The sequence below is a fragment of the Danio aesculapii genome, chromosome 7, assembly GCF_903798145.1.
Source record: "Danio aesculapii chromosome 7, fDanAes4.1, whole genome shotgun sequence".
In the NCBI taxonomy this organism is placed as follows: domain Eukaryota; kingdom Metazoa; phylum Chordata; class Actinopteri; order Cypriniformes; family Danionidae; genus Danio; species Danio aesculapii.
The window spans coordinates 63,701,686-63,727,398 of NC_079441.1; the positions used below are offsets into that span (position 1 = coordinate 63,701,686).

Here is a 25,713-nt window from a genome sequence, read left to right on the forward strand (position 1 = left end):
TGTGCTGTATCATTGTATTGTGCTGTATTGTATTATATTGTGTATTGTAATGTGCTGTAACGTATTGTGTATTGTATTATGCTGTATTGTATTGTATTGTGTTGTATTGTATTGTATTGTGCTGTATCTTATTGTGCTGTATCTTATTGTGTTGTGTTGTATTGTATTGTGCAGTGTTGTGTTGTATTGTAATTGTATTGTATTGTATTGTGCTGTATTGTATTGTATTGTGCTGTATTGTATTGTGTATTGTATTATGCTGTAATGTTTTGTATTGTGCTGTATTGTATTATATTGTGCTGTATTGTATTGTGTATTGTATTGCGCTGTATTGTATTGTACTGTATTGTATTGTATTGTATTGTATTGTGTATTGTATTGTGCTGTATTGCATTGTATTGTATTGTGCAGTATTGTATTGTATTGTGTATTGTATTGTGGAGTATTGTATTATATTGTGCTGTATTGTATTGTGTATTGTATTGTGCTGTATTGTATTGTATTGTGTTGTATTGTATTGTGCTGTATCTCATTGTGTTGTATTGTATTGTATTGTGCAGTGTTGTGTTGTATTGTAATTGTATTGTATTGTGCTGTATTGTATTGTATTGCTTTGTATTGTATTGTGCTGTATCATATTTTATTGTATCTTATTGTGTTGTATTGTGTTGTATTGTATTGTGCTGTATCTTATTGTGCTGTATTGTGCTGTATAATATATTGTCTTGTAATTGTATTGTGTTTTATTGTATTGTGCTGTATTGTATTGTATTGTATTGTATTGTATTGTACTGTATTGTATTGTGCTGTATCGTATTGTATTGTGCTGTATCGTATTGTATTGTGCTGTGTCGTATTGTATTGTGCTGTTTTATATTGTATTGCGCTGTATTGTATTGTGCTGTATTGTATTGTATTGTGCTGTTTTGTATTGTATTGTGCTTTGCTGTGCTGTATTGTGCTGAGCTGTATTGTGCTGTATCATTGTATTGTGCTGTATTGTATTATATTGTGTATTGTATTGTGTATTGTATTGTGCTGTAACGTATTGTGTATTGTATTATGCTGTAATGTTTTGTATTGTGCTGTATTGTATTGTATTGTATTGTGCTGTATTGTATTGTATTGTGTTGTATTGTATTGTGCTGTATCTTATTGTGCTGTATCTTATTGTGTTGTATTGTATTGTATTGTGCAGTGTTGTGTTGTATTGTATTGTATTATATTGTATTGTGCTGTATTGTATTGTATTGTGCTGTATTGTATTGTGCTTTGCTGTGCTGTATTGTGCTGAGCTGTATTGTATTGTATTGTGTATTGTGCTGTAATGTTTTGTATTGTGCTGTATTGTATTATATTGTGCTGTATTGTATTGTGTATTGTATTGCGCTGTATTGTATTGTACTGTATTGTATTGTGTATTGTATTGTGCTGTATTGTATTGTATTGTGTTGTATTGTATTGTGCTGTATCTTATTGTTTTGTATTGTATTGTATTGTGCAGTGTTGTGTTGTATTGTAATTGTATTGTATTGTATTGTGTTGTATTGTATTGTGCTGTATCTTATTGTGCTGTATCTTATTGTGCTGTATTGTGCTGTATCATATATTGTCTTGTATTGCATTGTATTGTCTTGTAATTGTATTGTGTTTTATTGTATTGTGCTGTATTGTATTGTATTGTATTGTATTGTACTGTATCATATTGTATTGTGCTGTATCGTATTGTATTGTGCTGTGCTGTGTCGTATTGTATTGTGCTGTTTTATATTGTATTGCGCTGTATTGTATTGTGCTGTATTGTATTGTGCTGTATTGTATTGTGCTTTGCTGTGCTGTATTGTGCTGAGCTGTATTGTATTGTATTGTGTATTGTATTGTGCTGTATTGTATTGTGTATTGTATTATGCTGTAATGTTTTGTATTGTGCTGTATTGTATTATATTGTGCTGTATTGTATTGTGTATTGTATTGTGATGTATTGTATTGTACTGTATTGTATTGTATTGTATTGTGCTGTATTGCATTGTATTGTATTGTGTATTGTATTGTGGAGTATTGTATTATATTGTGCTGTATTGTATTGTGTATTGTATTGTGTTGTATTGTATTGTGCTGTATCTTATTGTGTTGTATTGTATTGTATTGTGCAGTGTTGTGTTGTATTGTAATTGTATTGTATTGTGCTGTATTGTATTGTATTGCTTTGTATTGTATTGTGCTGTATCATATTTTATTGTATCTTATTGTGTTGTATTGTGTTGTATTGTATTGTGCTGTATCTTATTGTGCTGTATTGTGCTGTATCATATATTGTCTTGTATTGCATTGTATTGTCTTGTAATTGTATTGTGTTTTATTGTATTGTGCTGTATTGTATTGTATTGTATTGTGCTGTATCGTATTGTATTGTGCTGTTTTATATTGTATTGCGCTGTATTGTATTGTGCTGTATTGTATTGTATTGTATTGTATTGTGCTGTGTCGTATTGTATTGTGCTGTTTTATATTGTATTGCGCTGTATTGTATTGTGCTGTATTTTATTGTATTGTATTGTATTGTGTTGTGCCGTATTGTATTGTATTGTATTGTATTGTGTTGTTGTTTTGTATTGTGTTGTGCCGTATTTTATTGTATTGTGTTGTGCTGTGCTGCATTGTATTGTATTGTATTGTATCATATTGTGTTGTATTCTGCTGTATCTTGTTGTGTTTATGTTGTATTGTACTGTACTGTATATTATTGTGCTGTATCATGTATTGTGCTATATTGTATTGTGCCATATTGTAATTGTATTGTGCTGTATTGTATTGTAATTATATTGTGCCATTATGTATTGTATTGTGCTGTGTCATATTGTATTGCATTGTATTGTATCTTATTGTATTGTATTGTATGGTGCTGTATCATATTGTATTGTATCGTATTGTATTTCATTGTATTGTATGTGTTTATGGATCACATACTGTATTGCCATTATGTTGATTCTCTGTTTCACTGCGACAAACTGTTGTCTTTCCACCATCCACTTCAATGCTTGAGAAGGAGTTTTCTGCTCTGACCACAACGTTTAATTTTCCTAAATGAGAAGAGAGAGAGAGAAAAAAAGACTAAATTAACTTTTATTTCAATCTATGTTTAAATGCACAACACAATACTTATTAATCACTGTCCACATGAAAAACTGCTACAGTAGTTTATAATTAATAATAGAGTATGTTTGCCTATTGTTTGGGTGACACAGTGGCTCAGTGGTTAGCACTCTCACCTCACAGCAGGAAGGTTGCTGGTTCGAATCCGGGCTGGGTCAGTTGGCATTTATGTGTGGAGTTTGCATGTTCTTCACGTGTTGGTGTGGGTTTCCTCCGGGTGCTCCATATTTGCCCACAGTTCAAAGACATGCGCTGTAAGTGAATTGGGTAAGCTAAATTGACCGTAGTGTATGTGTATGAATGAGTGTATGGGTGTTTCCCAGTGATGGGTTGCAGCTGGAAGGGCAACCGATGCATGAAAATATGCTGAATAAGCTGGCAGTTTATTCCGCTGTGGCAACCCCAGATGAATAAAGGGACAAAGCCGAAAAGAAAATGAATGAATGCTTGCTGCTGGCACCCAGTGTCTTCAACAAAAGGGAAATACTATGGAAGTCAATGGGTGCTACTGCCAGTAGCCAACATTTTACAAAACATCTTCTTTTGTGTTCAATAGAAAAACTGGTTTTAAACTAGGGTGAATTAATAGTGCCTTTTTATTGGGGTGGGGGACTGGGGGATATCATTAAACAATACATTAAACACAACATTTTGATGTATGAAAATTCATTCATTCATTTTCCTTCGGCTTCGGCGGGAGGGGGGGGGGGGGGGATATCATTAAACAATACATTAAACACAACATTTTGATGTATGAAAATTCATTCATTCATTTTCCTTCGGCTTAGTCTGTATTTCAGAGGTCGCCACAGCAGAATGAACCGCCAACTATTCCGCCATATGTTTTATGCTCTGGATGCCGATAAAGCCGCAACCCATTACAGGGAAACACCCATACAAACTCACATTCACATACACTAAGACCAATTTAGTTTATGTAATTCACCTGTACCACATGTCTTTGGACTGTGGGGGAAATCGGAGCACCCGGAGGAAACCCATGCAAACACGGGGGAACATGCAAACTCCACACAGAAATGCCAACTGGCCCAGTCGGGACTTGAATCAGCGGCCTTTTTACCGTAAGGCGACAGTGCTAACCACTAAGCCACCATGCCGCCAAGTATGAAAATGTTTTCTAATAATTTTAGGTTTTTTTCAAAAATCAATCAAATACCTGTCAGTATTGTGTTTGAGATGAGGAACACCTGTGGACCTCCGTGCATCATCTGGTGTGTCTCGGAGAAGGACTGATTGTCTCCAGACAGCAGGAACTGCAGATGCGCAGGAGCTCCTCGTGAAAGAGACACGCTAACATTGAGGACTCGCACCGGACACTGCTCAAGACCAGGACCCAAATCCACTTCTGCAGTGAGTCCTTCAAGCTGCTCCAGCAAACACAGCTCCAGAGCGCTGGACTGACCCGCTGCCGTCACCTCATTCAGAGCCACTACTGTGAGCTGATGGCAGCCTGGACCGAGCTGCTGCTGAACTTCTGGAGAAACGCTGATATTCACAGGAACCACTCCTCTGATGGTGGATGCAGAGGCCAGATCTGTGCTTCCATGCTGAACTTTGTAGGTTACATTTGTTCCTGGAGAAAGGCGAACAGTCATTTGCATTTATTCATTCATTCATTTCCTGATTTATCTGAAATTCATGCCCTTGATTTAATGAATAGCATACGCTGCCTGACAAAAGTCTTGTTGTCGATCCCAGTTGTAAAAGCAACAAATAATAACTTGACTTCTTGTTGATCATTTGGAAAAGTGGCAGAAGGTATATTTTTCAGATGAATCATCTGTTGAATCCCAATCATCACAAATACTGCAGAAGACCTTTTGGAACCCGCATATACCAACACAATCTCTTGGCAATTCGTAACTTTTTGATTTAGTGGCTAATTCGTACGAATTCGTACGATCTAATTCGTACAATTTAGTACGATTTCTCATCCCCCAATGACGGTTGGGTTTAAGGGTGGGGTAAGGTGCCACGCCTCCTTTATAAAATCGTACAAATTCGTACGAATTAGCCACTAAACTGACAAAACGTAAAATACTTACGTTTTCTTGTGAGACCAGGCTGCATATACCCAAGATTCTCACAGAAATCAGTCAAGTTTGGTGAAGGAAAAATCATGTTTTGGGGTTACATTGAGTATGAGGGTGTGTGAGAGATCTGTGCGAGAGTGGGTGGCAACATCAACAGCCTGAGGTATCAAGACATTTGTGCTGCCCATTACATTACAAACCACAGGAAAGGGCAAATTCTTCAGCAGGATAGCGCTCCTACTCATACTTCAACCTCCACATCTAAGTTCCTGAAAGCAAAGAAGGTCAAGGTGCTCCAGGACTGGCCAGCCCAGTCACCAGACATGAACATTATTGAGCATGTCTGGGGGTAAAATGAAGGAGGAGGAATTGAAGATGAATCCAAAGAATCTTGAACTCTGGGAGTCCTGGAAGAACGCTTTCCTTGCCATTCCAGATGACTTTATTAATAAGTGATTGGAGTCATTGCAGAGATGTATGGATGCAGTCGTCCAAGCTCATGGGAGTCATACACAATATTAATTCTTTTTCCACTGTACCATGACTTTATATTCTAAACTGTACATTATTTCTGTTAAGTGACAAGAATTTTGTCTAAGCACAGTCAGACCTTACTGTCCTAATTAAATAATTAAAAATCAAGGCATGATCATATTTTATTCTGGTAAAACAAGCATAATCTAGAGGCCTTTGCCTTTCATATAAGCCACTTCTGATACTGTTACGTTTCTTTAATTCTGTCTAGGGGAACACATGTACACAACAGAATGTTAGTGGAGTTTTGTGTGTGTGTCAGCGATGAGGTCTCATGAGCAACCTCCCAAAAGACTAAACGAAAGAAAAATGCAACTTGAAAAAGATTAATAAAAGATTTATTCGATGATTAAGGGATGGTTTTAAGAAAGCTTCAAGAGGGAGTTCGAGCCAAAACAACAAACAAAAAGTTCTCTAACTGATAGAAAGGGAAGAACTACTGTAAATAATCTATCAATGAAAAGAAAAATACCCTCACTCCCTTACTAAACAGGAGAAAACTGTTGGCAAAAAAGAAAAAAATGGCACCCCCTTCCTACTAACCCAATCCCAAATTAACAAAGTAAAGAGTCGATAACGAAACTTAAAGCCAAAAGGAGTTTCTGAGGCAAAAGCTACATAAGTTGGGCAACAGCGTTAACAGAACTTAAACCAATTAAAGCTCCTAATCAACAGATAAGGCTTTAAACGATCAAAAGAAAAATGTAATGCCTAACAAAAGAGCCTCCACACACACTGTTCTAGTCAGGGCTTAATTTGTGCCGGTGTTCTGACGATCTGTGCCACCTCATCAGAATGTGCTAACGGTAGCTCAATCTGTCATACTTCCACTAAAAAAAAACAGGGTTAGCACATCTTGTCAGCTTCAAATGTCTATCAGTAAGAACTATTACATTAAATAAGGATGTAAAAACAGGGGCAGCACATATTGTCAGCTTCAAATGTCTATCAGAATGAACTACCATCATAAGGATGTAAAAACAGGGGTAGCACATCATGTCAGCTTCCAATATCTATCGAAATTGACCTACTCTATTGAACAATGAAGAAAAAGGTGTAGCAGCTTCAAACGTTCATCAGAGTAAACTACTGCCTGAATTTTTCTTTTTTATTTCATTAGTTTTATATTTATTTTGTTTATCAGAGTGGTAGTTCCTTCCGATTGACATTTGAAGCTTAAAAAAATGCACTACTCCTCTTTTTACATCCTTCTTTAAGGTGGTAGTTCGACCCCCACCGGTCTCCACTATCATGTGCGACACCTCTACATCCTCAGGTATCATGCCAGATCCTTTACCCCTATCTGTTCTAGTGGAGACATGCTGCTTAAATGCTCACTGCTCTTCTCATCCTCCAATCAGTGAGCAGTTCGTCATTGGCAGCAGGTGATGGTCATTATCTCCTACTAGAGGAGAGCAGAGGAAAAATGAAAAAAGCAGACAAATATGTCCTGAGACGTAACAGCTACCAAATGATCAACTAGAAGTCAAGTTATGTTGTGTTGTTCTTAAAACTTGGACAGTGTACGTTTTACACAGTGGATGCCCTTCCAGCCGCAACCCTGTGGAAATACCCATATGAGGAAACACCTCATCTACTTGATTAAAAATGTAAGTACATAAATAATGAAAACACTTAAAATGGATGAAGTAAATAACAATAATACTCACAATAAAGAAAAAACATATATTACCTGCATCTAACTGCACTTGGATTCTCAAAGGGTGATTATAAAGTGCTTTGCAGTTCGTATTGTTAGTGGATTGATTCATGCTGTGGCACTTTATAGTCCTGAACTCTCCGAGTGGCTCCTGGATAGTGATGGTTTTGTGGGCTGTCACATGCCAGTCACTTGTACTGCACTCAACCATGATCATGTATAATCCAGCATGACTATACTTATGCACCACATTCTCCATCCTAGAAAGAGATTCCACAGTCAGTCATGGAGACTACATAAACAAGATCCCTTAATGGTCACAGCGAGTGTTTTTCAACCACTGATAAACTTTCAGTAAAAGAGGAATGAGACTTTTTTTCCAATTTCATAGGGTTTCTTTTAAAGCATCGATAATGTTATTTAATTAAAATAGACTTAATCGTTTTGTTGTTTAAGTGAAAAATGAAATGGTTACTGGTTTCTAACATTTTAATAAATAATTTTAATAAAAGAAGAAAGGAAAAGAAAGAAACTCTAACTATGCCTGTAGTACTCAATATGTCGGTAATATCTTGTCCCACCCATAGACTGTAAAATTCCATCACAAAATACCATCACAGCAGTAAATATGTCAAAAGAGAAGAGATGTTGGGAGAGAGAGAAGTGAAATTAAACAAATAAAAATACCTGAATAAAACAATGTGCATGCATATATCATTTATACTAAATCTTTTTAGATTTATTGTGACTGAGTGTAAAAGTTTTAAATCCAACTTAATTTATTTAATTTTATTTTATTAATTCGGCTTATTCCCTGATTAGGGGTCACCACAGCGAAATGAACCACTTAATTTAATTTGATTTAATTTAATAGCTTAATTTAATAACTTAATTTGATAACTTAATTTAATGACTTAATTTAAGTTATTCATTAATTTTCCTTTGGTTTAGTTGCTGATTTATCAGGGATCGCCACAGTGAAATGACCCACCTAGTTTAATTTAATTCTAATTTGGTCAGTCATTCGTTCGTTTATTTTATTTCGTTTTATTTAATTAATTTATCAGGGGTCTCCACCGCGTAATGAACCACCAAATTTAATTTAATTTAATTTAATTCTATTTTATTTTACTTTATTTTATTTTTATGTTATTTTATTTTATTTAATTAATTTATCAGGGGTCACCACAGCGTAATGAACCACCAAATTTAATTTAATATAACAATTTAATTATTTAATTTAACTTATATTCATTTATTTTTATTCATTTGATTTAATCATTAATTTTCCTTCGGCTTAGTCCCTGATTTATCAGGGGTCGCCACAGCGTAATGAACCACCAAATTTATTAATTCATTCATTTTCTTTTCGGCTTAGTCCCTTTATTGATCTGGGGTTATTATCCAGCATATATTTTACACAGCCAATGCCCTTTCAGCTGCAACCCATCCCTGGGAAACATCCATACGCGCTCATTCACACACATACACTACAGTCAATTTTCAATCATACCCAATTCACCTGTACCACATGTCTTTGGACTTGTGGGGGAAACCAGAGATCCCAGAGGAAATCCATGCGAACTCGAGGAGAACATGCAAACTCCACACAGAAATGCCAACTGACCCAGCCGAGGCTCGAATCAGCGATCTTATTGCTGTGGGGTGATTATGCTACCCTCTGCGCCACCGCGTCGCCCCACTAAATTTTATTTTATTTTATTTTATTTTATTTTATTTTATTTTATTTTATTTTATTTTATTTTATTTTATTTTATTTTATTTTATTTTATTTTATTTTATTTTATTTTATTTTGAAGAAAAAGAACCACCCAACACAAAGCCGTCACTAAGTTACTATGGTTAATTCTATTGTTTGATGGAAGTTTGATTCATTTCTAACTGATAAAAACTAGCTGGAACTAGGTTGTTGCTAAAATGGATACAGCTGTGACCAGAAGTTACTGAGAATTATTTATATAATTTATTAAATTACCAATTAAATTGTATAATATTACCATCTGCCACAACCCTAAATCTTACCATCACAGTAAACGTAATTATACAGAGTATTATTAATATTATTTATTAAATTATCCATTAAATTGTTTTTTATTAACGTCTACCCCAACCCCAACCCTCACAGTAATGTACAAATATTAATTATTATTGTATAGTGTTAAAAAAAATGATGCTATATTGATTGGAGTATGTGGGGCGGCATGATGGATGAATGAATGATGCGAGTATCCACAGCTGTATCCCCTCTAGACTTTACTCTGAAACTAGCTGTGCATTTAACTAATTTATTGCACAACTTGCAGCCAATCAGAATCAAGAATTTCAACCATGGAATATTTTTTTTCTAAGTATATTACTTTCACAGTAATTAATCATTTTAAAGTATGCTAATAATTCTTTTTCACAAGGGTTAACATAGATGACAATATTTATATTGTATTCTTATCAGTCGGTGTTTATTGTGTGCCATTACGAGACGCAGATATGCAACACTCACTTCTCCGGACTGTAATTATCAATGATGTGTCCATCTCCAGCATTCAATGTGCACGTCAGATTGCCTTGAAACGGATGAAGCAACCACTTCACTGTGATAGTAATGTTGTCAAAGACAGCGGCCAGTTTACTCATCAGCAGCTGAAGAGCTGAGAACAACATCCACACAAAATGTTCATAAACTGACATGTTTTATACACATAATAGAATATAAACAGAATTCGGTAAGCTAACTTAAAGGGATATGCTATAAAAAAATTCTCTTAGTTAACAGTTTGCATATTTAGTGATTCACAAGTGTTTATTTACGGATGTGAATTGCATTATGGGATGTTGATCTCTGCTCTGTCCAATTTTGTTGTTGAATATTCAACTATACAGTTTAACAAAGCAACTTTTACTGACATTTTAGTAGTTTGAAATAATATAATGTATAAGAAATAATATTTAGAGTGTGTAAAATAACAGAAAATGTACTGGCAAAAAAAAAAAGGGTCAAAAACATTGAAACAAACTTTCAATGTTTTTGCACCATAATATACAACACCAACCCAGACAATATATCACTTAAAACCAGGGGTGGGCAATTACTTTTTCCTAAGGGGCCACATTAGACTCTGGGGCCGTTTTAGAGGGCCAGACCAATACTGTTAATTAGTTTCCAAAATAAATTTTGTGGAACTACTCAATAAACATTCATAAGAGTTTAAAAAGGTGTAACACGTGGATGACAGAGACAACATTAGGATCCAAATGTAGGTTTATTCGGTAGTCAGGCAAGCAAGGGTCAACACGGGTGCAAACAGATGAATAAAGGTAAATCCAGAATCGTAGTCACTATAACAGGCGAGAGGTCGGAAGGCAGGCAGTGAACATGGACAAACAGACAAACTTGGCAAGGGTCAAAACACGGTGAAACAAGACTGAGGAAACCGCGTTGAATTGTCTCTTTACAGGTAAACAAGACTCGGCCAGGAAGTGAGTGTGTGTGCTGCTAAAGTAGTGTGTTTGATTAGTCCAGAAGCAGCATCAGCTGTGGGAGTCCAATCAGAGGAGACTTGAAGCAGGTCTGTGTGTGTGTGGGATGACTGAATATGTAGTTCATAAAATGTAGTCCATGTGAAAGTGAGTTTATACCAGTGACCTCTGGTGGTCAGAGATAAAAGTAATCATGACAAAAGGATACATTTTACACAAAAAGCCTGTGTTGGGCTGAACAAGTGCACTGAAGTCAGGTTAATTGTGAGGTGGATATATGATGTAATGATCATCACTGAGTAGGCATGGGCCGGTATAAGATTCTGACGGTATGATAACCTTGGATAACAATATCACGGTTTCACGGTATTGTGATCACCGCTCTAATGTATATTCTTTTTAAATGTCTGAGTAAAAAACAAAAACTTTTTTCCACATTGAAAACAATATATATATATATATATATATATATATATATATATATATATATATATATATATATATATATATATATATATATATATATATATATATATATATATATATATATATATATATATATATATTTTTTTTTTTTTTTTTTTAAAGATTTATGATATTTTGGAGCGGTAAACATGTCAGGCTAAATAATTCAAATGAATCATTGACTTCTGCTGTCTTCACTTGTTTCAAAGACACAGATTTCCTTGCAATTTAAAACAGCATCTTTGGATATTTATTTCTGCTGGAGATACTGATGTCCTAAAAAAAACTTTAACAAAATGTAAATAAAAAAATCATGCACATACCTTAGGAATGGTATTACAGAAAATGTTGGTGGTTTTAAAACCTTGACTTTTCCAAACCGCGGTATACCTTGAAAACGATTATCGTCCCATGCTTATCACTGAGAGAGGATCTGTATCTGGATTTGTTTAACTGTTAATCCTACGTAATTAGTCCACCTTTATTACTGTGTAGTTCCATACAAAGTGTGAAGATGCCTGGCACTCTGAAATGATTTTTTTCAACTCGCTGTGCCTGGAAAATGTGAGCGTGATATACACATCCCGAAATCACTTTCCCGAACTCTCGCATTCAATCTGCTCAGTTAATGGAATGAACTCCCTAACTGCATCAGAAGTCACTTGAAACGACTAAAAACTCAAATATTTACTTTCCTTCCTAATCTGTAATTGCCTCTCTGGCTATACCACTAACTGTACTCTCTCTCTCTCAAAAAAACATTACTAATGCTTTGCTTCTTAGACTTTACACACCTGAAACTTGTCTATAGCACTTGCTCACTGCTGCTCTTATAGTTGTGTAAATTGCTTCCTTGTCCTCATTTGTAAGTCGCTTTGGATAAAAGCGTCTGCTAAATGACTAAATGTAAATGTAAATGTATTTGCGTGCTGAACCCGTGCGTCTCCATTTGAAATAACGAAACTGAGCATGCAAAAGACGCTATTTCTTAAAGTCGCCTTCTGTTGCCTCGCAATATCAGAACTGCGCATTGCAAGGCCCTGTTTGCGGTTGAATTTAAAGTAAATAAATACCTCACGCGGGCCAATCAAAAAAGTCTAGCGGGCTGCATGTGGCTCGGGGCCTGTAAAATGTCCAGGTTTGCTTTTAACTATTAAAAATGTTAATAAAAGTCACTTTTTCAAACTTTTCAAGTTTAAAAGTTGTTGGAAGATAAATCAAGATCCTATATTCAAATTCAAAAGCATAAATGAATGTGGAAAAATGAAAACATGAATCACAAAATACTGAAAACTTTCTCTTTCTTCTGGTAAACACAAATGAAGATATTTTGAAGAATGCTGTAACCATTGACGTCCAAATTATTTGTTTTTCCTACTAAAGTTTCTACTCAAAAACAGCATTTTCCCACTGAAAGTCAATGGTTACAGGTTTTCAACTTCTTCATGATATGTTCTTTTGTATTCAACATAAGAAAGAAACTCAGGAACCACTTGAAGGAGAGTAAATAGTGAGTTTTTTACATTTGTGTGTGAACTATCCCTTTAAATGTTCTCATTTAACCTATCTAATCAATGCATGCAATCAGTCACGTACTGGAGTAATAAAGCGTCTAAAGGCCACAGTGTGTGTCATATTTAAGAGGCAATAATGCTCCACATTATCAACATCAGATATGTTGTGTTTTTATGTAAGGAATTGGTAACATTGATATTTGAAAGATATGTTTGGTGTTACATCATATGCAGGAAAAGACATGAATTCTGACCCTCTTTGCAATGATATTCCACTGACAAGTAGCTCCCGATTGCTGGGCACGGCTCTCCAAAAGATGAAATATCGGCAGTAGCCTGACACACCTGCAGCCCGTGACAGTGCTCTTGAAGAAAACACACACACACAAAAACAGTTATACCTTCAGCATTCAAATAATCCATAAAATTAATCGCTATGTCCTGTTGGATACACTACAATGCATGTGCAAATAAGGCATTGTGCAAATCCCTTGGTAAATATTGATCTCTAGAGTACTTTTGCCATCAAATATTTTTATAGCTAAGGAGCACGCAATCTGATAAGTGCTTCGGTGAACGTTTTTTGGCTTGCATGGTGGCCATATCTTCCTCCAATGATACCTTGTAAAGTAAAGGAGTGGTTAAATGAAACACCATTGCAGATATATAATCAATCTTTTACAAACACTAAAATCACTACATGTTATTTGTTGTCTAGGGCACTTTAATTAAGATAAACACAATATGTTTGTCACTTTATTTTAATGTACAATTCAAGTTATTAACAAATCATTAACTAAGAATTTAGGCTAAATGAACTACTACTTAACTGCTTATTAATACTTACTAAGGTAGTAGTTGGGATTAGGGATGTAAAATAAGATGTGAATTATTACTTTAAGGGTACCTATTTTACAAAAATCACTATTATAAGGGGTTTAAACCCAACTGTGTGTCAACAGTGTGTGAACACAGTCAGCTTTTAATGGTCAAAGATAATTAATTCTATTCACTTGGTAAAAACAGTCTGCAGAAACACTTTGACTGACATTCTCCCTTTGCACATGTCATCAGAAGGGGGAAGTGACAATCTCTCCCTCATCTCCCTCATAGACAGCCCTGAGTGAGAAGCAGCCGTCCGCCACTAAAGTTTTTGTGCTGTTTGTGCACTAAAGCAAAGTGCCAAAATGGAGACGTTTGCATATCACGGTCATTCTGCTTTGACTGAATCATTTGGTTTTGTTTCCAAAACCAAAACACAGAGAGCCACTTGCGTCTGCCGCAAATACATTAAAAACGATCAAGCAGACACTATCACTGTTTGCTCTGGCTTAGTCGCATGTCACCAAGGTAGGTGATACACAGACAAACACACACAAATAAACGTTATAAAAACTAAAGTTTGTTGTACAGTTGGCGGTTCACTTCCGTTATTTGGTACGATTGCATTCATATCAGAAGTTAATCGTCCCAGGGTTCGCACAAACCATACCCCAGACCACCTCTATCAGACAGACTCAGATATGGTTCATGGGTGCGCACCCGAGTTCAGAAGACCAGTTCACACTAGATAAATGTACCGTACTCTGACGTCAAACAAACCGGGTGAGGACCAAAAGTGCTAGTGTGAAGGCACCCTAAAGCAGGCCGCACATCAGAAGTGCAGCTCGGCGACGGCCATATATTTCAGAATTCTAAACATAGGTTTCTATCAGGGTACACACACACCGGCACCGCAAGCCGGCGGCCCAGCCACAACTCAGGACACTGTTCATTTTTCTGCCGCTCCACAGAGCACCATCTGAAGTTTCATTTAAAATAGCATGCGAATGTGCGTGTCTGGTGTGCGATACTTGTCATGTGCGTGCCGTGTCGCGGCGCTGAGCGGCGCATCTGGTGTGTGACGGCCTTAAGAAGCATTATAAATGTGAAGTTTTACGACTATAGATCTTCTTCGTCCTGTTTTGAATCTGCTGCTATGCTGATGCATATGTGTTTGTAGCTCCGCCCTCTCTTCAAAAGAGCACAATCTCATTTGAATTTAAAGAGACCCTCAATTTGTTATTTTTTCAAACTTCACATACACACTCTAGGGACATTATAGACTTATTTTACATCTAGTAAAAAGGGACATTATAGGTCCCCTTTAACTTAAGTGTTGCCAAATAATGGTAAAAATTTATTTATGCTAACAAGCAACTAATAAATAGTGACAATTGGTCCTCAAATCACACTCACACACACACACACGCACACACACACACACACACACACACACACACACACACACAAACACATACACTTATTTAGCACTTATTTAGTATTTATATTTATACCATCATTCACTCTTTCCCACATAAGTCCAATCTTAAATGAGTGAAAGTAAGATGATAAGTAAGTTGATAAATCCTTCAGACTAGTTAGATCCTGTGATTGTTATTTAACACTTAGCGAACTGTCTATTAGTAATGAAACAAGGTATTTTGAGTTTCATGTCATGTATACACACATTAATTTAACAATTAAACAATTTATTTATGAACTTACACAGATATGATTCCCCTGTAGATGCCATCTTATGGTCAGATGCAGAAATTCATTCGGCGTGTGAACTCTCACAGTATATTATGGGTATTCTCTAGTCGCTGAGTGTACGGTTGTATACTCGTTACTGCGGACTGATTGAGTGCACTTCAGAACGTCCACTTTAGGACACCACTGAATATTGCTACTCTCTCAAATAGTGCAGCATTTAAGTGTATAAGGGGTGGTTTCATATTCAGCCACTGAACAGTGAACACTTTATTAGGTCCCCTGTTTAACTAGTTAACGCAAATATATAATCAGCCAATCACATGGCAGCAACTCAATCAAGAAGACTCTGAATGTGTCCATTTTGTCTGAGCATTGAGGGAGTGTCTCCAAAATTTAATAAATGGGGATGATGGGGAGGCCATGATGGTTAAGGGCAGATGAAGAGTATTTGGCCAGGATTACAGGGTTACACCCCTACTCTTTACGAGAAGTGCCATGGGATTTTTAATGACCACTGAGTCAGGACCTCGGTTTAACATCTCATCCGAAAGACGGATAACACCAACACATAACATCACATGTCTCTAGGGTTAACAGAGAAAATATTGAGCACCTGTTATGAGGGTGAAATACCTTGTTTATGTCTGATGTCACAGGAGAATGATCTAAGCTTATAAAAAAACAACAGTAACTTAAATCAGTGTTTCCCAACCTTGTTCCTGAAGGCACACCAACAGTAGACATTTTCAACCTCTTCCTAATCAAACACACCTGAGCCATCTCATCAGAAAATTAGAAGAGACTCCAAAACCTGAGGTTAATGGGTCAGATACTGTTGGTGTGCCTATACAGGGTTAAACCTTGAAACCAACACCAAAACCTTGAATCAGATGAGCTACAGCAGCAAAAGAAGAAGTCTACTATTCACACAAACATGTCATATAAGGTCAGTGGGAAAGTTAGACTGATGTACCTGACACAGCATCCACTATATCCACCCAGCTGCAGTCCTCCTGCTGTGGGGATGCTTGTGAAGGAGTCTGACTGGTCCTGCAGTAATGCACCGTCTTCCTGCCGTAGAAGCTGTCATCGATCTCTATCACTCGACCAGAGCCACACTGAAGCGTAGCATTATGATCAGCACAGGCTAAAGAGCGGCCAGACTCTAAAAAAAACACCCATCATTAACAGGTTAAGACCAAAACAAACAGGAAAATTGGAGAGGGAGATATTCGCATAGGCTTTCCTGATTCTACCTTTTAGCATTTACACTTCCATCTACCTTTCGGTTTCGTGCATTCACATAAAGGAGCGTCTCGGTTCTCTTTTGATTGGAGGTGTAGGTGAATGTTTTAGATATCATGCTCTTCAAGTAAATTTTCCAAAAAAAAAAATATTTTTTTTTAAATCGCTAAATTTCACTAACAGTAGTTCCTAATAATATCCTCTTCATGAATCCAACAACAGTGGTGGAAAGAGTACTGAAAATGTATACTCAAGTAAAAGTATTTGCCCAAAAATGTAGAGTAAAAGTTAGATACAGCACGAAAAAAATGGTGAAAATAAAAGTACACATTTTTTAAAATGACTTAAACGACTTAAGTACAATTTCTGAAAAAAAAAAACTACTCAATTTCAGTAATTTGAGTAATCCTAATTTGTTACTTTACACAACTGCTGCCACCAAATGACTTGAAAAATGACACTTTCTGATGAATTGACAGGGGTTCAGAAAATTCTAGTAGTAGGTGATTAGCTTTTTACAGCACATCTGAAATAGCACTAATTGTTTTCTTATGGTTATATGTATGAATATAAGCACTGTACAGTTGAGAATTATTAGCCCCCCTGTTTATTTTCCCCCCCAATTTCTCTGTTAACGGAGAGATTTTTTTAACACATTTCTAAACCTAATAGTTTTAATAACTCATTTCTAATAACTGATTTATTTTATCTTTGCCATGATGACAGTAAATAATATTTGACTAGATATTTTTCAAGACACTTCTATACAGCTAAAAGTGACATTTAAAGGCTTAACTAGGTTAATTAGATTAACTAGGCAGGTTAGGGTAATTAGGCAAGTTATTGTATTAGGAAGGTTTGTTCTGTAGACTATCTGTAGACTATCGAATAAAAAATTAGCTTAAAGGGGCAAATAATTTTGACCTTAAAATGTTTTTAAAAAAATTAAAACTGCTTTTATTCTAGCCGAAATAAAACAAGTAAGACTTTCTCCAGAAGAAAAAATATTATCAGACATACTGTGAAAATTTCCATGCTCTGTTAAACATCATTTGGGAAATATTTAAAAAAGAAAAGAAAATTCAAAGTTAATGCTAATAATTTTGACTTCAGCTGTATAGGTTGTACTTCTTGCAACATGATTCACTAACAGGGATGCCTGGGAAAACCTGTACGCTTGTACGTTTTTTAACTTTAAAAATGTGCAACTTTTTTAAGTCCTTTGTGAGTGAGTAATCTGCTGAATGTGATGTGCTTGCACCTTCTGGAGACAACATCTCCTGTAATGTATGAGCTTACACTTTTAGACATTTTATTGTATTTTTGCAGTAACTTACTGCAGTACCGTTGCCAGCAAGTTACCGCAACTGCCCTTGTACGGTAACTTACCTGTAAATGTCTTTTACAGTAGCAGGGCTACACCACAATTAAAATTTTTTACAGTAAAATAGCTTTACCGCAACTTCTTTCTATGGTAAAATACCATTCATTTACCACATTTTAATGTTACTATATGACAACTTTTTACAGTTTTACTTTAATTTATTTACATTTTACACTAGCAGTACAAAATCTTTATATTTAGTTTTTACTATTGAATTTAATAAATTCCAAACAAGTGACAAATCATTTTATTAATGGTCTCATTTGTGTTTTCAACTACAGTAGCAGATTACGGTAGGATACTGCAAATTCCTAAAATGCAAGTGTAAAAATGCAAATGTAAGTTACTGTTGAAGTTTTAAAATGACCCACAATGCAGTGCATATTACAGTAGTGAACTGTAAAGAATGTATGTGGTGTTTTACTGGGTAATTTTGTCTAACAATGTACTCAAACACTTAGAATACAGTAAATTGTGTAGGGTTGTGGGTGAAGGGTTTAAAATTAAATTTGGGGCACCAACCAAACTCGCAGATGAAGAAGAGCTCCTGGCTGCAGTTTCTTGTGGCTTCCCACTGAAATCCAGAATCTCTCTGGATGAAGCCACAGGATGAGTTCAGCCATGGCTCCTGGACCCAGTTAGAGTAACTAACATCTGATCCATCCAACCATGACAAGGGACCTGAGGATAAAGAGTAACAAAACAACCAAAAGTGGTAACACGTTAGTTTGTCACAGTGTTAAAAAGTCATTAACTAACACTACTAGCTTAATAAACTACTAATTAGCCGTATATCAGTAGTTAGTAAGGTTGAAGTTGTGTTAAAGGTTTTGGGTAGGATTAGGAATGCAAAGATCATATTTTATAACTACTAATGAACAGTTAACATCTTAATAACAGGCAGGCAACAAGCCAGTGTTTAATACAATGTACACAAAATAAGCTGACTTAACTTAAAATTGTAAGTTTTTTTGAGTTGACTCAACTAAGGCAACTTGCTGCACAGCTTTTTTGAGTTGACTCAGCTAAGGCAACTTGCTGCACAGCTTTTTTGAGTTGGCTCAGCTTTTAACCCAACCACTCAACTCAAAAGCTCTGCAGCCGTGTACCGTGAATTGTGACCTAAAGTGTTACCTCAAAAGCACTGTCACCTCACAGCAAGAAAGTTGCTGGTTTGAGTCATGGCTGGGCCAGTTGGCATTTCTGTGTGGAATTTGCATGTTGTCCCTGTGTAAACGTAAAACTTATGCCAGAATAGTTGGTGGTTCATTTCGCTGTGGCGATCTCTGATAAATCAAAGACTAAGCTGAAGGAAAATAAATGAATGTTACTTTTTATTTGGTCTTGTTAAAAACAAACAAACAAACAAACAAACAACTATTTTGCATAAAAGGCATTTTGTTTTCATATCTCAGTAGTAAAGTCTATGAAATGAATACTGTCTGCATCAGATTAAATGTTTTACATTTTACATATGTAAAGTATGTTACATGTAAGCTCATTGTCTACTTTAGTCTTTACTAAATTACTTTTTTTAATTAAAATATAGGTATAATAAATATAATATAGGTGAAACGATGTGTTATCGTCATTCAATATAACAGATACATTTAGATAAAAATGAAATGCCAAATAACTTTTGACTTATGCTTCAATCAAATATATAAAAATAACTATCACAATAATTTTATTAAATTCAATTAACTAATTAATTTATTTATTAATTAAAATCTCCCTCATGCTTAAAAAAATTGCTGAGTTCCACAAAATTCCTTCATGTTGTCCCAACACAAATCGACTAACTAACTCAGTTCAAACTCAGTTCCTGCTTCAACAAACTTACCTGTAGGACTCGAACAAGCTTGAAGGACTCAATGAGTTTGATCAGGTGTGATTAATTAGGGTTGGAACTAAACTGTGCAGAGCTGCGGCCCTCCAGGAACTGAGTTTGACACATGACTTGTGATTTAAGTGGACTCAACAAAAACAAATAGGTTGCAGCAAAACAACTTTAGAATTGTGTTGTATCAACTCATTTTAAATAAGTAGTTCGAACAAGCCGCAATTTTTTTTTTGAGTGTACAGTAATATAAAGGATACAAAATGTTTAGTATAATTTTAATGAATAATTATGCATTGTTGACAGATGGATAAAACCTAGTGTTTGAAGGAAAGTGCAAAATACAAAGATTTAAAATAGGGACTTTTATATTTGTTTTATATTCACTACATTTTTATGTACACTAAATGACTTTTTATGGGTGTCTTTAGTAAATGATGGCAAAATGTCCTTACATCGGAGGATGTGCTGAGATTATTTTAAAAATGGCATCTTTTATCCATTTTGCCAAAACAAATATCTAGTCGTCTACCTTGATAAAACACCATCTAAAAAATCTCCCCTGAAAACTATGATGATACCCAGTGGCGGTTCTAGTTTAAATGGCACCCTGGGCAAAACCACCCCAAACATCCCCCTTCCTCATCCTCCAAAAATAAAGACACTATGTGGTTGACTTTTTATATATTATATTTAAAATATTTAAATATATATTTTAAATATATACATATAATATAATATATATATATATATATATATATATATATATATATATATATATATATATATATATATATATATATATATATATATATATATATATATATATATATTTATATTTATTAAAAATACATTTTAATACGTATTTATTTTCAATAAATATAAAATTATTATTATTATTATTATTATTATTATTATTATACATAAATTATTCTAAAAATAACATAAATCAGTACTAAATGTAACTGAAAAACAATGTAAAAACACACAACTGAAGCAATATTTTAAAACATTTGCATAAATATTAATTAGGACAGTTATATACAAAAATATATATTTATTTTAGAATTATCTGTTGTCTTAGACCCGACTCATGGCTGAGAATTAATATTATGAAGTCTTAATTACCTCCCTGACTCATTGTTCCTCCTTTCTGCTTCATAGTCATGCTTAGTCAAAGTATCATCATAAACTTTTGTCGACTTACATGTCGACACATATCAGCGTGCATGTAAACAACGGGGATCAGGGTGAGCGGGAATGGCTTTCTGTGCACATGCGTCAATTTGTTTTCACCAGTGTTGTTTCAGTTGCACCTGATCTCACGAGAAAACATAAGTATTTTACGTTTTGTCAGTTTAGTGGCTAATTCGTACGAATTCGTACAAGTTCAGTCATACGAAATTGTACAATTTTAAAAAGAACCTAACCCCACCCTAACCCCAACTGTCATTGGCGGATGAGCAAATCGTACAAAATTGTGTGAATTAGATTGTACGAATTCATCTGAATTAGCCACTAAATCAAAAAGTTACGAATTGCCATGAGATTGTGTTGGTTGCACATAAAGAATAACAAAACTTGCATGTGCAAAAGACACCAAATGTGAATGGACCCTAACGTCTTTATTCTTGGATAACCCCTCTATACACTTGCATAAAGTAAATCTTATCTCAAAGCTTTTACGGAGGCACTTTTTAAAATCTCCCTGTGCTGCCCCCAGCAAGGTGCTGCCTTGGGCGATCGCCCATATTGCACATTCCTAAATCCGCCACTGATGATACCACGGTAACCCCTAACCTAACTGGACCCAAACAAGGTGGCAAAAGCTGTGATCATATCTCTGACACGTACAACAGTTAAACCCTCTTTGCAATTACAAAAGGAGACATGGCAATAAATGATGCTTCTTTATGGGGCTGTAAAGGTCTTTGTTAAGCCATAGACCAATTAACAGCCTACTGCTCAGGAGAGATAACGCAAATTAGCAAGTAATAATGGTGGAAAGTTACAATGTAGGTGATTGAAAACTTGTTAATCTGTGTGTGAAACCCATCTGACAAGGAGGATAAGACTTCTTAACAGTCTGTGTCTCATTAGCTTATTCTGATAAGAGAATGCTAAAAAACAAGGTCCAAAAAAGCCTTTGACTTCCATAAAACGTATAAAGAAGATCAAATATTGTGTCATTTTGTAGTATAAGACTATTTTGATGTTGTGTCGTCCAATTAATAGTAAGCTGGTAACATCATGTTTTAGCCAACTAAATGTATTTTTGAGTGTCTGTTATCCTGACAATACTGGAATCTGAAACGTTTTTGAAACATTTTGCTGATTATATTGGGTGGTAAAAATATTAAAGTTTTGGTCTTCTTTTTTTGATGGTCTACTCTTTTGACACACTGTCAAGTGCTCTTAATATTTCTGCATGTGAAACCCTGCCCAATAATTGTAAAATTTTTGGTTTACCCCCTACGCACTGTTTAAATAATAAGCACTGTACCAATATTATTGCTTCGGCATCAATGTTAACCAGAAGACAAATATTGCTAAATTGGAAATCTTTGTGTGCCCCTGCAAATCTCTCCTGGTTGAATGACTTGACTTTTTTTTGAAAATTAAATACTCCATTTGGGAAATATCAATTTATTTATTTATGTATTTATGTATAAATTTATTTATTTATTCATTTATTCATTCATCCATTTCCTTCGGCTAAGTTTCTTATTTATCAGAGGTAACCACGGCGAAATGAACCACCAACTATTCTGGCATTTGTTTTACACAGCGGAAGCCCTTCCAGCGGCAATCCAGCACTAGGTGTGAGGCGACAGTGCTAACCACTGAGCCACCATGACTCTTTATTTATTTATTTATTTATTTACTTTTTTCTTTAATTATCATAATTTTTTTCTATTTTTGTGTGTGGGGTGGATTTGGGTTGGGTTAATGGTAATGTTATGGTTGTTTACTTAACTGTATTTCATTATTATTCTCGAAAAAAATCTGTTCAAAACCAGTAGATTATAACATGTATTTCACATGTAATGTGTTTACTGTTATTTAAGTATCTGCCAAATAAATTATATATATATATATATATATGTATGCATGTATGTATGTATGTATGTATGTATGTATGTATGTATGTATGTGTCTATCTATGTATGTATGTATGTATGTATATGTACATGTTTTTGAAGAAAAAATATTTATGTTTTTATAATTTATATTTATTTGACTTTTTACTAATATGTACTGTAAAAAATTCCCATGGTGTGACAGCAAAAATGAAGATAACATTTCTCAATGATATACAAATTGGGTGAGAGCGATTTATCTTCATTATTGGACACTTATCATCATATAGTGCTATACATTTTATATAAAAATGTTATAATAAAAAAGACACTGTAACTTGTTGGACATTTTCAGTAAATAGGGGTGTCACACCAAAGGACATTCTTTCATTCATTCATTCATTTTCCTTCGGCTTGGTCCCTTATTTATTAGAGATTGCTAAAGCGGAATGAACAGCCAACTATTCCAGCATATGTTTTATGCAGCGAATGCCCTTCCAGCTGCAACCCAGCACTGGGAAACACACATACACACTCACATTCACACAGACTCACATACGGCCAATTTAGATAATCTAATTCAGCTATACCGCATGTCTTTGGACTGTGGAGGAAACCCCCATGAACACACAGAAATTTCAAGGATAATCAAACTTAATTTTATTGTGGTTTCAAAAAAGTTAAATCTGTAAAAAATTCTGAGACAAAAAACAAAACAAAACAAAAAAAAAAAAAAAAAAAACAGGTGCTCATCACCCCTCTTCAGTCCCCTGATCTTAAGTTGTGCCCTTCAATTAATTAAAGTTTTTTGTAGAATTGCCTGGTTAAATGAGCATATATTCAGTGACTGACATTTACTAAAACGGCCACTTGTAAAATGAACTAATTCACCATTTTTGTATACAAATTGAGTGGTAACACTTCAGTTTAGGTCACAATTCACAACAAACTATTAACTAACACTAGCTTAATAAATAATACCCAACAATACTAATTAGCTGTATATCAGTAGTTAGTAGGTTGAAGTTGTGTTTAGGTTTTGGGTAGTATTTGGGATGCAGAATAATATCATACTTTTATAACTTCATGAACAGTTCATATCTTAACAATAGGCAGGTAAAAGCCTGTAGTTAATAGCATGAATTGTGACCTTAACCTGTTAGCACTGTAATTTATTAAACTATGCTTAAAACAGTCACACCATAGGACAGTTGGAGCCAGATCAGTCTCAAAAATAATACATGTATGATAAAAATCATACATGCGCAGCACAATTCACATTTACAAAATCTAATTTGTAAATTCAAAACACAATTCATATTTACAACACACAATTTGAGAATTCACAAGTAGAAATCATGAATATTTGAGCCAGATTAATTGGGTTTGTGCATTTTGTAATCACATTTTGAACTTATAAATAGGGTTTTGTACGTGTAAATTGTGTTGTGGATATATGAATTATATGTTTGTAAATGTATTTTTGAGACCGATCTGGCTCAATAAGTTTTGAGATTTGGTTAAAAAACGCACAAAATATATGACAATTTAAAACATGTGACAGTGAAAATCACATCAACAACCCATATGTCTTTGACAGCCTAGAAACATACCTTCAGTGGCAGCTGAGTCCAGAGTGAGGTTGGTGAAGGCAGGTGCCAGTCCAATCCACCAGTCATGTGCCTGCTGTAGGTGTTTCTGCAGGAACTGTTGCGTTTCATCATTCAGAATAAAGGCCAGGTGCCCACCGCCCCGCTCACACCAAGCCTGAGCACTGAGAAAACCCCGACGCAACTCCACAAACTCATAGCAGGAGCTCTCAAATGCCTGCTGGTGCTCAGGACAAGACAGAACCTCCTCATCGTCACTCCTGATGGAGATGACATGAAAACTCAGTAATACGAACAGAATACTGAGCGTGCGGTTGCGCATTTTCATCCTTAAACATGAAGATAAACAGAAGCAGTCAAAATCCCTCTGTATTTAAAGGCTACTGACTGTCCATGCCCAAAATGAGAGTGTGATGTCATTGATAGACTTGTTCACTCAGCAACAATGGTTTGACCGCTATTGGTTGCATTAACTCAAATTGTACCCCTCAAGCCGCCATGTAAATAACAGAGAGCCATTGATGTCTGCATCCACAACCTGGGCAGAGCAAGATAAGACCAGTAACAATACCGAAACAATACAGGCATCATCAATTACTTCAGTTAAATACAGTTCACACTTTTATTTCCTCAATCAATAATAGTCTTGAGGAAATTTGCATTGTCATAAATCTAGGATTGGGATGGCATGGGGGCTCGGTGATTATCACTGTCGCCTCACAGCAACAAGGTTGCTAGTTTGCGTCCCGGCTGGGCCAGGTGGCATTTGTGTGTAGAGTTTGCATGTTCTCCCAGTGTCCGCATGGATTTCTCAATACTGGATTGCAGCAGGAAGGGCATCCTCTGCGTAAAACATATGCTGTAAGGAAAATTAATGAATGCATCAATGAATACTTCTACACTCTCAGAAATAAAGGTACACACACTGTCACTGGGGTGGTTCCTTTTCAAAAGGTATAAATGTGTACCTAAAAGGTCCATATTAATTCCTCATGGGTACATATTAGTACCTTAAAAGTACAAAAGTGTTCCTTATAAAAATTTTAGGTACTAATATGTGCATTTGAGGTACCCTTTAAGTACAAACATGTACCATCTGAAAAGGTACCACCCCAGTGACAGCTTGCTTCTGAGAGCGTAGGGT

General features: G+C 35.3%; 1 protein-coding gene across 1 annotated transcript in view; it reads right to left on the reverse strand.

Moving 5' to 3' along the window:
- pkd1l2a (polycystic kidney disease 1 like 2a) overlaps positions 1–24,891 on the reverse strand; it is a 58,706-nt gene extending 33,815 nt beyond the window's left edge. The window contains exons 1-8 of the mRNA XM_056462327.1: positions 24,573–24,891; positions 18,562–18,720; positions 16,384–16,575; positions 13,130–13,240; positions 9,920–10,067; positions 7,435–7,661; positions 4,331–4,747; positions 2,968–3,080 (exon numbers count right to left, since the gene is read on the reverse strand). Coding sequence (XP_056318302.1) covers positions 2,968–3,080; positions 4,331–4,747; positions 7,435–7,661; positions 9,920–10,067; positions 13,130–13,240; positions 16,384–16,575; positions 18,562–18,720; positions 24,573–24,891 — 1,686 coding nt within the window. The remainder of the gene's footprint in view (positions 1–2,967; positions 3,081–4,330; positions 4,748–7,434; positions 7,662–9,919; positions 10,068–13,129; positions 13,241–16,383; positions 16,576–18,561; positions 18,721–24,572) is intronic.
- Between the last annotated feature and the right edge of the window lie 822 nt (positions 24,892–25,713).